Raw genomic sequence first — 12,666 nt, forward strand, 5'->3', positions numbered from 1 at the left:
GGCTCCCCAGTACAAAAAAGACAGGGATCTCTTGGAAAGAGTCCAGCAGAGGGCCACAAAGATGGTGAAGGGCCTGGAGCATCTCCCCTATGAAGAAAGGCTGAGTGAACTGGGTCTGTTTAGCCTTGAGAAAAGAAGATTGAGAGGAGACCAGATCCAACTCTGTAAATATCTAAGGTGTGGGGGGCAGAGTGACGAGGCCGGACTGTTTTCAGCAGTGTGTGGAGACAGGACAAGGCCAGAAACTGCAGCATAGGAAGTGCCGCACAAATGTGCACAAGAACTTCTTTACAGTGAGGTGACGGAGCGCTGGAACAGGCTGCCCAGGGAGGTCGTGGAGTCTCCTTCTCTGGAGGTATTCAAGACCCCCCTGGACACCTATTTGTGTGACCTGGTGTAGGGAACCTGCTTTGGCAGGGGGGTTGGACTTGGTGATCTCTGGAGGTCCCTTCTGGCCCCTACGATTCTGTGATTCTGTGACTCTTCATGCAGTTGCCTGCTCCAATTTCAAGCCATTGGGATCAGAAGACTTTTCACTGCAGGATGCAGGTTTGGCTGTCTCTTGGCTGTCCCTTGGCTTGGAGATGGGGTCCCACAGTTTTGAAGCCCTGAGAGGTGTTGCTTACCCTTCAGTATTGTGCAGTTAGTTCATCTCAGCTGTCTACACTGACGCAGCTGTGAGTCTGGCTCTCAGTTCCTCACTCAGCTCTATGGTTCTCCTCCTGTGCTGTCCATTCTGCCCTTTTGCTTTGATGTTACATTTAGTTGACTTTTGCTGGGTTCTTGAGGCAAAATTCAATTTGCCAGAGCAAAGATCCCAGCTTCCAGGATAAATCATATGCCAGTGGGTGGATATCTTGTGTGTGCTAAAGCTCTTCAGGACTGGCACATACAACCTGGCTGCTAGCCAAGAAAGTTTGAACATGTGGCACCACTGGGTACAACTGGTGTTACATGTTCTTCTTTGAGAAAAGTGTTGTTAGAAAGAAAATGGAGAGTCTTAACCTGGAGAAAATGAAATAAGAAATGTGTAGGAATAAACTAATGCAGGGCTTGGACTCGATCTTTAGGGTCTCTTTGAACCCAGGATTTCCTATCACTGATGTCTGGGAACAGTTTCTGCTTGCTCATTATCACCTGTTTATGAGGTGGTGCTTCCTTTTCTTCTCTGCTGCAGATAACAAAAGCTGCAAGTGTAGGGAAGTCTTTTTGTGTTGTTTTTACCTTCTGGTAGACTATGAACTAATTAGGTCAATATTTTTCTGAGTAGATAGTAATTTCTGACGTGGTTTTTCTGGTCGCTACAAGATCCTATGTGCTGCCTGGAAAATTAATCATATTTGTTAATACTGCTATTTTTCTGTCTCCCTTTCATTCATGTGTATTTGAACAGGAAGATGCCAGTGCAAAGGGGTGCATTAGCTCAGCACTCCCAGAAAAACTAATGCTGTCAGTCAGATTTGCTCGTCTCATTTCTAATTTGTAAAGTGTTATTTTGTTGATTTGTTCTCTCCTTTAAAATTAAAGAAATCTAGTGGTTTACATCTAGTTCTCAAAATTTCAATGTCACTATAGAGAAAGCTGCTGCTTTTGTCCTTTACTGGGATTGCGTGATTCAAAGATGCTGTATGGACACTCGTTCAGCACAAATAAATCATGCTCTTCCTAATTTTCTTCCTTAAAAAATGTCTTCCTTATATCCCATATAAATTTGCCTTCTTATAGTTTGAAACTTCCCCTTGTTCTATCACACAGACCCTGCTAAAGAGTCTGTCCCTCTCCCTTGAGCTACTGAAAGGCTGCTAACGTGGAGGATATTGTCATATTTCTGCTTATTCATCTTTGGAAGCTGTGGCAGAGGCACTATGGACCCAATGCCATTCCACCTTTCCAGTACGCAGCAGATTGATTCACTGGACTCATTCAAAAATAAATGTTTGTCATGTCAGAAGTAGAGAGGCTTTAAGGAAACACGGTACAGTCTGCGCAGACAAAACATGGGACATCAGGTAGAGACTTACATCTGACATGGGAAAGCAACTAAACTGGTTCAGATGAGAGGAAGTCTGGAACAGTCTGAGCAGGAAGATTCTCCTGATATTTAAGAGCAGTTCATGCTTTGCGAAGAGAAATGAGACTCGTTTTACCTGGGTTGCAATGAATCTGGGCATTAGAGAGGTCTCTCATGGACAGAGGGCTGTGCAGGCTCACCGCCCTCCTTTTCTGCTCCCAGCAGTGTGGCTGCAGTGCCAGACAGTGTGACATCCACAAGCCAGGCACTGCATCAGGTGAGCTTTGCCAGGTGCCTTTCAGCCCTGGCCCTGGCAGGGATCCCTGCCCCAGCCCAGCTCCGTGCATCACTTCTGGGCCCAGATACCTGTGCAGGAAGGCACACCTGGCAGGCAGCTTTTTGGCAGTGATATGCCCCGCTGCAGGGATTTTCCCGTGTTCTCTGTCTCGTGAACTTTCCTGGCTGGCATCGCTCCCAGGGAAGTTCCTTTGTGTTCCACTCCCAGCGAGACGAAAGTGAAATCGAATTGCTTTTAAAAGCAGGGAAAGCCAACAGCACGCCTCTGTCTGCAGTGATTGGTGTCTCCTGCACGACTCTGGATGTGGAGCTGCATGTCCTGAGCACGCAGGCACTGCTCAGGCACAGGAGGGCTTCCTGGGACTCACACATCCTTCGAGGTATTTACGCGCTGCTCTTCTGTAAGGTCCTGTCCTACAGCTGCTCTTTTCCCTTACAAACTGTTGGTTTCCTCTTCATTTCAGGCATTTCAGAACAGGCACTAAAAGCATCTGTGGTGGGAGGGAAGCAATCGGTGTGGTTTGGGTGTTAGTGCATGCAACTTCGGTGACTATCCCGTTCTTGTCACTGCAAAACCATAGCAGCTTCATGAATTGGCACAAATCTGTGTGAGTGACTGCAGGAGTTACAGAATTAATCTACCACAGTATTTCCATCTTCACAGGACTCCAAATAATTTTCCCACATGTAGATAACTGTTATTTCTTGTCCTCATAGCTTCTTAGCGATTTTTTTTTTCTAATACCCCTTTTCCAAAATTACCATCCTGTTGTTTATATGGATAAAAGCCATTTGATGGGTGGGTTTTGCAGTAGACACCTTTGCAACTCTTCCTCTTTCCAGCGAGAAGCAGACATGCATGCTGCTGCCTTTGTACCCCAAAAGGGACCTGTGGGGATCCTGGTGCCTTTGGCCACTAAACAAACAGAGAACCAAAACAGAAAGCACCAGGCAGTAAGGATATTGGTTTTTCATTTACAGAAGTGAAAGCAGAGAAAGAGTTCATTCTACTCACCGCAATGTGCCACAAACAGCAGAAATTCTCAGTTGTGTTTCCCAGAGGTTAATTGTGAAAGAGTTTTGTAATAGGGATTCTGTAGAAGTATCCCCATTCTTGGAGCTGAGGGGGACAGACTGCGTTTGCAGACCAGCTCTGGCAATAACTGTTTTGCCTCTTTCTCTGATTTTTCTCTTGTTTTTAATGTGTTGCAAAAGTTTGTTGAGTGGTATTCAACAGATGAACCATCGAAGCTGGTACTTAAAGCAGTACTGCAGTTGTTTTGTGTAAAGTCCACTCTTCTTCCAGGAAACAGCTTCAAGTTAAAAGAAAAAGTATATTGCATCTTAGGAAGTCCTGTTTCTGTTGTAGTTTCCTTACTTCTTTCAGCTCTGTTGCTTTCTGCAAGCTGTTGGAAACTTAAATCCTCTCCATGGGCTACTAAGAGAACACAAAAGTTATTTCTGAAACTTACAGTAAGATGTAAATCTGTTCTATATTGCATTGCATCACCAGAACAGTTGGACTTGACCACATGGTCATACGCTGAAGAGCTCACTGAGCCATAAAACCTTGAGCTGCACATCTGTGTGAGAGTGAGGAGGGGCAAGGACACAACATTTACTGCTGGAGGAGAGCATGATGATGTGTTGTGCTCAATTGGAGGGGAAAGAGCAGGGCAACAGCCCTGCTTGTGTGGGGATCACCCATAGCCCTGTGAACATGTGGGAGAAGGAAAAGTGCATTGTTTTCCAATAGCTCTTTCTGAAACAAAACCAGAATGCTTCGCTGGGGCTCTGCTCACAGCTGATACTCAGCTCTTGATGCTAAAATTGGTACTGTCCTGCTTGGGCTGGTCTGCATTTAGGGTTTGGCATTGGCTTTGCTACAGCTCTGCAGCCGACTTCCACAGTTCTGAAAGTGAGAATTTGTACTGCCTTGAAGATGAAAGTGAGCAGAAAGAAAACAACTTGATGAAAAATGCATAGAAAGCCAAGCAACTGTTGACTTTTAGATTTGGGTGCTTTATTGCTGATGGAAGTTTAAAATTGATGGCAGGAGGCTGCCAAGTGAACTGCAAAATCACGTATCTGCCCTGAGTGAAACCGAGGGAGGAGGCAGAGAGAGCTGTGTGTTTTAGAAAAAAAGAAAGCAGGAGGAGAAGGAAGAAATCTTGATGAAGGAAAGAGAATGGGAGAGGTGCTGCTTGCAGCATGGGAGGAAAGGAGAAAGGAGGAGGCAACAAAGAGGGAGAGAAAACTTTGGGAGGGACTGAAAACTTTGGGGAAAACAATGTTGTTTGCTGTCAGATCTGTGGGCAAACAACTGCCAGTCTGTGAGTGGAGCAAATGTTCCAAGGACAAAGTTGGTGACAGCCCCCCCCAGTGCCTGCGGAGCAGGAGGAGAGAGCCACAGCCAGCTCATGCTTTGCAGAAAGAGGATTTAGGGAGAGCAGTGTGAAATAGCACTGAATGATTTGGTCTCTGTGCTTGTTTGGTGCTCTGGACATTTCTGGTATCTGTGGGGCCAGGAGCAATCCCTGCAGATGGTGCGTGGATGGAGCAGTGCTGAGTTGCATGGAGGAATTGGTCCCTTGTGTTATGCTGAGTGGGACTGGGTGGTCAGGTGGGGCTGTGTTGTCTGCTGGCAGCTGCAGGGGCTTCTATAGGGCTGGGATGTCACCTGCCCCATCTGCTCCTGGGGTCACAGTGGCAGCTCTCACCCTGCGCAGGGCGAAGGAGCTGAGCAGTTATTAATTCCTGCTGATGAAGTTACTCTGTAATTCACCCATGGCAGATCCCAGTTGGTGACCTGTTAAGAAAATTATCTTAATGAAAACTTTAACTGTTCTGCCCTTCAGAGCTTTTAATTAAAAGTTTGCCACTGCCCTTCTAGTGAGCAAACCCAGGTGTTCTCCAGGGGAATTACTTTTTTTCTCCTTCAGAAAGTATAAGTTGTGTTTATCTGTATCTAAATCCACTTTCAGTGTCATTGGAATGACCCAGGATGTTTTTCTCACTCTTTGTTAAGAAATACTACGGGTTTTATTTGCTTGAATTTTCATTTAGAAAACCTGATGGGCAATATCTGTTCAAATCAGAAATAAAAGCGATGTAACAGTAAATATTTCAAGTCAGGTCATGCAAAACAGTCACTCAGGACAGAGCATCTTTCCTAGCTGTCTGGGCGTGTGTCTTTGGAAGTGGCAGCAAGTCACAAGAAGTGATTTGTTGTGTGTATTGCTGAGTGATGCGCATGGACCTGGAGCATCCTGGCCAGTAAGGTTGGGAAGGATTTATCCCCTTCTGCAATAGGACTTTGTGGCTTCTGCTGCTGCAGGGGATCCAGGGCTGGAAATGAGTGTTCCTTGCAGGATGCAATAACAGCTGAGCAGCACAAGCATTTCTTTGCCTGAACTCCAGCTTTCTCAACTTGAAGCTTCCCAGCACTCTGTTTTGTTTTCTTTTTGACTGGGGAAAGATAAAGAAGAGATGTAACAGCTGCTATTTGATGCCCACACAGGGAGATAACCCAGGGCTGGGTCAGCTGACCCTGCTGGGATCACGGAGGTCTGTCAGTGCCCAGCAGCCCAATGGGCTCTGCCTGCATCCTATGGCTGTGCCTCCTGCTGCTGGCCCTGCCCACTCTACATGCAGGTGAGTCACTTTGTTGGGCTCTTTGCCCTTCACTGTGCTGTAGTAGCTAGTAGTAATAAACATGCAAACTGTTGTTAGAAAGCTCAGTTATGTCCAGCTGAAACTGAAACCATGGAACAACTGAGATAAGAAGGGGAAGATGGTTCACTGTTGCGACTGCTTCACTTGGGAAGAATGACTCTTTGAATCCATCTGAAGTCAGATGAGGTTAGTCCTCTCTTAAACGACTAGCTCTTTACCAAGAGAGCCTGAAAGACTCAAACTCCTCTGCCAACTCTCAATGCCCAGCACACTCCAGCACTTCAGCCAGGATGTGCTGCTTGTCTGCAGAAGTGCTGCCTATGGGAATGCCAAACTGAATCTGTGGCACTGATCGTGGAGCACCACATCCAGCTGGAGTCTGCCAGCTCAGCTGTCAACATAGTCTTGGGACAATGATATCTGTTGGAGATAGACTTGGCCAGAGGTTTGTGGAAGCATAGAAAATAAGGGATGAATTATCTGAGCCCGCCTGAGCAGAGGATCTCTTAGTTCAAGAGAGATGTCTCTCAACTCACTTCCCAGGCAACCAGCTTCCTAGTTCAAACCCTAATGGCAGCAGGACAGAGTAGTATCCTATTTCTACTCCAAAAATTATTTGGGGAACTGGATCCAGTACCTAATAAAAATTTCCCATTGGCAGATAGTGTCTTCTAAGCCATAAGTGGGTTTGTCCACCAGAACTCAACTCCCATTCTCCTAACACTAGGAATCTGGGAGAAAACTGGTAGGAAATGTTTTTTTTCTTTGCTTTCTCCTGTAGGTATTGCTGTGCCCAGAGCTAACCTTGTTGAGGGGGCAGATGGCTCTCCCATCGTCAAAACCATTGTGACAGTCTACTACTGTAAAGACTGTGGGGAAGAAAGATGCAAACCATTCGATTACACAGACTTTGAAATAATTGGCAAAACAGAAGATGAGATATTTTCAAATGAAAAAATTCAGCTGGTGATCAACAAAACACACATTACTATGTGTTTTCAGCAAGAAAACATGTCTCATGATGGAGCTTATGTCATTTTCTGGGAGAAGGATGAGGGATTAGGAGAACCGTGTGGCATCCTGAAGTCTGGAGGTAAACTCAGCTGGAAGTCTTTGTGGTACACCAAGAATCCCTGGTTTTGGCTTATAATCCTTGGTTAAAGATCTTAGAAATGATCCATATTTATAATTAACAATTTTACCTTTCAGATTCCCTTGAAGATAGGAGACACAGCATGACAGAGGAGGGAAAAATCTGCTGTGAAACACAGACAGATCATGTAAACCCTCAGAATGTCCTGAAGTGCTACACTGGAGCGACAGATGAGAACACAGGTGACATCACTGATTATGGAGATCTAGATCAGTCTTTCCATAACATGTTTATCTGCCTTAAGTTTTGAGACAGTTTTGCTCAGACAGCTTGCTGTGGCCAGTATTAAAACAGCTGTTCCAGATATGTGTATATTTAGATTCGTATCTACTGAGGTCTTTGGAATCCTGATCAAACTTCATGTTCTTAGTGGCAGCCTTTGAACTCATCATTGACGTAGCTGAACATCTTGTCCTTATCAAATCCCTGTATCTGAAACGCATGCTATCCAGAAACATGCTGCTTTGAAAAATGTTTTTCCAGATCACTGGAAGACTTCACAAAGCAATTCCTCACATTTTCAGTGTATGAGCTCTTATACCTATTGTGCTTGGTTATTTTGGATGATAGACATATCTGTCCTGGTGGGAAGTCAAGAGATTGTTTTGAATGCTAATAGTCATTCCTTTGTTACAAGTATCTTCGTTAAGGTATCCAAAGCCATGGGCCATTTGTTCTGTCCTTCATCAGTTCCATTTCCCATACCAGCTCTTATGGGCTGCATCGCAGGAGCACTACCCACAGTTCCTCCCAGCAGATGCTTACGAGGCAGGCTCCTATCCTGGCACACTTGTTGGATTCTTTTGGATTCATTTTCTTCTGCTCTGCAGGTAATCATCAATATTCAGTCGGTGAAAATAACCAAGCTGGCCTCACTGTCACGTTCCTGATTCTGGGCATTTGTGCAGGAGGAGCACTGCTGTCCACATATTATTGCAAGAGGCGGTTCCAGAGACGTCAAGGTATGGTCTGACAAAACATCATGTTCCCGTGGGTAACAGGCCTTCACAGTCAGCCTTGGGAGTGGAAAAGGAAGCATACAGGGTTTTATTTCTGGATCTCATTTTCAAAATAATTGTTTACGAAGTTGCCAAATGATGTTCATCGTGAAGGGGATGCTTGGCCAGCCAGTGGCATGAAAATAAGTAATAAAAGGGGAAAAACAACTGCAGTTAGTTTTAATTCTTCTAAGTACATCTTTGCTGGGATTTAATTACTGTTTTTCTCCTAGGACATATCATAGTGCTCCAGCAGACTCCTCCAGGTAAGCAGTGGCTTTTTTTGGTTTAATTATGGTAACTGTTGAGATCGCATTGCTGCAATGGGAGGAGGGTGCTCAGTGAAGGACTAGGTGCATTCACTAGGATCACATTCAGTGGGCGCCTGTTTCCTCACTGCATCAAAGCAGTGTCAGTAGATTTTAATCCCATAGCTCTGACCATATACCCTGATGTGACTCTGCACTGGTTTTAAAACTCGTGTTGATCATTTACACAGCTGTACAGGCACATCTTTACCCTGACCTACATCCTGGAACCACCTTGGCTCCAGTGTTTACAGGAGCCTATGTACTGCCAGAAGCTGACATGGTTCCTCTCAGTTATTCAACTGCCCCATCCTATTTTAGGACCAAATGCTCCTGTTGGCTTTGCCATGGCAGTTCGCTGTTTCTTTCCAGAGGCTAAGAATTGAATTTCTAATGTAGTTTGTTTAAGGTTTACTTGGTTAGAAGGTATCTATAGCCTAAGCCTTTTATCTTGTGCTCCCTTTCTAGTGAATGGGGAGACACAGCTGTCTTGAAGACGATTTGTCTTACCTGTGAAGGTGCCTGTTTCTCTCTGGTGACTACAAAGGAAGCCAGTGATAACAAGCTGAGACTAATGAGTATCTGCAGGTAGATAAAACACAAGTTGATCTGTGAAAAATGTTAGTTACACAAGTGCTTGCAAAACTCAGTAAGGATAGTACAATGGTAGTATTGCTGTAGGTGTGATTAAGACATGGAAATAAACTGCTGGGATATGCAAAAATATACATCTAGTGGCTCTCTGGAAGTTCTGCTCTCTGGTGTTGTACTCGCTTATGATTCTCATTGAAATCAACCTGTACTTTTGGCCTCACAGCTATTTTTCCTTCAATTCTCGCCTGCTAGATTAATCAAACAAGTTTCTGAAAGCAAAAACCTCATAGTTACCTGAAACACCATCTACAAAAGAGAAAATGCCAGCCGTGCACCCCTCAGCAATGAAGCACAGCCACCAACTGAAGAAACACTTTCAGACAAGATCTTATAGTAACGTTCACAAATGTGCCTTCACCGCTCTCAAGCATTCCCTGAGGACTGAGATTGCCCAAGATGTTCAGCTCCAGGCCTTCACCAGCAATGCCAGAAACTTTCTGGAGCTCCTGTCTTCCCCTGGTGCTTGGCTGAGGGCCACCATCATCGCAAGGATGAGTAGCTGGCCCAGCAGCACAGGCCTCGACCAGCTGACTCCTCTCAATGGATGCTCTGACAGTTTCAACGATGCAAATCAAAGTTGTTTGGAAAACTGCATCTGTGCTCAGGCGAAATATGTGTTGAACTCTGTGACAGCTGTTCTTCTCTATGTGTTCTCCATGTCAAAATGCAACAGCATGGCTGTGGCTCTTCATCCTTCAGCTCCCAAGTGGTCTCTGCATTTACATAGGAAAGCATTTAGTGAGGTGACTGATTTGGTTAGGGAGAGAGGCCTGATCTTCAAAGCAGATGTCCGAAACTGAAATTGAAAAGTTAATGGTGAATGACAGCAAAAGATATGTTAAAAATTAACTTCAGAAATACAGAAAAGTGTCTGTTTTTCTATTTCACTCTTGTATTAGATGCAAGAGACTAGTGCTTCACACAACCCCAGCCATAGCAGTGGGGGTTTACGCTCCTGCTGACCAAAAATAATCTTAACTCAGCTCTCTATTGAGATCTTCTAATATGGAGAGATTTATTTTTCCCATATATATCTTCATGTTCTTAGGTGCAGTGTTCAAATTGATGGTTGATGCTTCTTTTTTTTTTTCTTTTTCTTTTTCTTTTTCTTTTTTTGCAGGCTGTCTTTTTTTTTATATTCCCTCAGGTTCTGAGTTCTTTGGGAAAGGGACAACAAAATATTTGAGAACTTACATTGTATTAACTTGAAGGATTCAGATTTAATAGCGAGCAGATTTAATTTCTAATCTTCAACACCAGTTGGAGCCAGAGAGATGGTCAAGTTTTTAGAATGAAGATTACCAGCATGATTCTGCCCAGTGACAGCTGTTCAGCTGTCAGTCACAAGATGCAGTCCCAAGCTGGTCCTTGTGGCTCATCCAGACACCTTTCTTTGCATTTTTTCTGCCTTTCTGCTGCTATTGTGCAGCAGAGATGTTTGAGAGGTGTCACTACCAGGTGTTCTACTTTGTGGCTCCTGGGCTCTGTTTTCCTGGTAACACCAATTATCCAATGTCTTAGGGAAAAATTACTTCAATGATTTATACTCTTTGCTCAGAGCAAATGATTTATGCTGCTTTATGTGAGCTTTTACAAATAAATATATGCATGCAAATACACATTTCTTAAATAAAGATTGAATGAAAACACCAGGCATCTTGACTCAGTAAATGGCATAATTTGACAACTGTAATTTTGTTTTCATGAGTTTTGTGTTCTTATAAAAGTGTTAAGATTGGGGAAGACCACTACATCATCCAGTCCAACCATCCACCTACGACCAATATTGCCCACTAAACCACGTCCCTCAGTGCCACATCTCCTTGGTTCTTGAGCATCTCTGGGGACAGTGACTCCACCTCCTCACTGGGCAGCCTGTGCCAGTGCCTGACCACTCTTTTAGAGAAGAAGCAAGATGAACCTCCTGTGGCTAAATGCTCATGGCAATACAATGTCAACTTAAAAGTTGGCTATTCACTGGTAACCCTGTGTTGATCATGTTGTCTTTTGGCTTGTTCATCTCCTCGCATTCCCATGTGAATTTGGGTTTCTTCATGATAACTGATGAAAATTTCTCAGCTTTTGAGCATTCAAGAATTCTTCGGGAACATGTTTGTTCCCTGTCCATTCACAGAGACAACTGTCCTGCAAGAAGAGCTGTTCCTCATTATCAGGAGCAAGCTGTATCTGAGGTTTCCCTTTGCTGATGGTTAGCAGCTACAGAACATCATGCAGTGAGAAGCCAGATCCACATAAGAAGGACACAGCGTAGAAGCATAGAATACCCTCAGATGAAAGAGACTCACAGGGATCGTCAAATGCAACCCTGGCTACCACCCAAAATTTAAACCCTGTGTCTGAGAGCAATGTCGTGCTGGTAAGGCAGTGGGAGCACTGATTGTCTGCATCCATCGTGCTGAGTGCCCACGCTTCCAGCAGGGTGACCACATGTGATAGCATCCTGACGTGGCAGGGTGAGGAGCAGCTCCGAGCCCACCTGTCTTCAGCTGACTGCAGTGAGACATGGGTGCTTCTATTCACAAGTTAGAGGTTGTTCTAGAAACTGTGGGTGTTGTATGAAGTGAAGTGTGAAGTCAGAGCCTCTCTTTATAAATCTTTCCCCACTCTCTTAGTTGCTGGGGAGAGGGAGCTACTTTCATTTAGTAAACAGCTGGTGGAGCTGGAAGGTAACAGGTCAAGTCGTGGCACACAGCACTTCGGGTCTTTAACTCATCAGTTGAGTTAAATTGAGAAGATCAGCTAAAAAGATCTTTGAAGATGCAGCAGACGTCCCCTCTCCCGTTTGTGTATCTCTTACTTCTGCTTCTCCCATTCTTCCCTGGCCGAAATGGTACGTACAACATAGCTGCTCTTACATTTTCTTCACTCAGTTATTTTCTTCTTCTTTCTTCCTTTTTTCTTCCTTTCCTTCTTTCCTTTTTTTCCCTCTTTCCTTCTCTCTTTAGTTTGCCCTCTGGATAATTCACCATTAGCAGGTGGAACTTTGAAAAAACATGCTCTGAAATTTTAGAATGCATTTTTAGAAAATAAAAAATAGCTCTTCTAAACAAAAGTAACCCTCTGTAGAAATAGCAGATGATGTTTTCCTAGTAATTCAGTGTGAATTGTATCTGTATTCTCAAGGCTGACACGGAGAGACCACTACTGGATAGAAATGAATGTTGATATTTGGTATGGATGTGATCGTGGAAAGTGTAATAAAGCCGTACCAGAAAAATGAGATGTTGTATATTGTTGTAGCTACTGAGAGCACAAGCTGGAGGCATACTTGGGGAAATCAGGATGTCTGAGGGGAAGAGATGGAGAAAAAAAATGCCCTAAAGAGCCAGGTAGCTCCTTTATTTTCTCCCATGATCTCAAGTCTATTTTCATTGATAATAACTGGGAAGGATTGACTTGAAAAAAAGAAAACTTTCCAAAAATCAGCATATTTGAAATGAAGATGCTTTAAAACTGATGGTAATAGGAAGTGTTTTTGCCGTGGTTGCTGCTGGTTGTTAAGGAATTAATCCTGATTTCTGCAAATATAATTTAATTCTTGAACTTTTT

General features: G+C 44.1%; 2 protein-coding genes across 8 annotated transcripts in view; both read left to right on the forward strand.

The window, feature by feature from the left end:
• Window positions 1-10,750, forward strand: part of LOC104913753 — a 35,454-nt gene extending 24,704 nt beyond the window's left edge. For 4 of the 7 annotated variants that reach the window (XM_010721254.3, XM_019621643.2, XM_010721255.3 and 1 more), the window contains 6 exons: window positions 5,829-5,962; window positions 6,765-7,076; window positions 7,193-7,318; window positions 7,967-8,098; window positions 8,368-8,400; window positions 9,260-10,750. In XM_010721254.3, coding sequence (XP_010719556.1) covers window positions 5,899-5,962; window positions 6,765-7,076; window positions 7,193-7,318; window positions 7,967-8,098; window positions 8,368-8,400; window positions 9,260-9,288 — 696 coding nt within the window. In that variant the 5' untranslated portion in view covers window positions 5,829-5,898 and the 3' untranslated portion in view covers window positions 9,289-10,750. Of the gene's footprint in view, window positions 1-2,531; window positions 2,689-5,828; window positions 5,963-6,764; window positions 7,077-7,192; window positions 7,319-7,966; window positions 8,099-8,367; window positions 8,401-8,910 lie in introns of those variants that run through there. The other 3 variants (XM_010721253.3, XM_010721257.3, XM_010721258.3) reach the window with 3 other exon arrangements.
• Window positions 10,751-11,136: 386 nt separating this feature from the next.
• The window catches only part of CD7 (CD7 molecule), a 7,786-nt gene continuing 6,256 nt past the window's right edge, over window positions 11,137-12,666 (forward strand). Inside the window, exon 1 of the mRNA XM_010721259.3 lies at window positions 11,137-11,947. Coding sequence (XP_010719561.1) covers window positions 11,875-11,947 — 73 coding nt within the window. The 5' untranslated portion in view covers window positions 11,137-11,874. The remainder of the gene's footprint in view (window positions 11,948-12,666) is intronic.

The sequence above is a fragment of the Meleagris gallopavo genome, chromosome 20 (genome assembly GCF_000146605.3).
Source record: "Meleagris gallopavo isolate NT-WF06-2002-E0010 breed Aviagen turkey brand Nicholas breeding stock chromosome 20, Turkey_5.1, whole genome shotgun sequence".
NCBI classification, from domain to species: domain Eukaryota; kingdom Metazoa; phylum Chordata; class Aves; order Galliformes; family Phasianidae; genus Meleagris; species Meleagris gallopavo.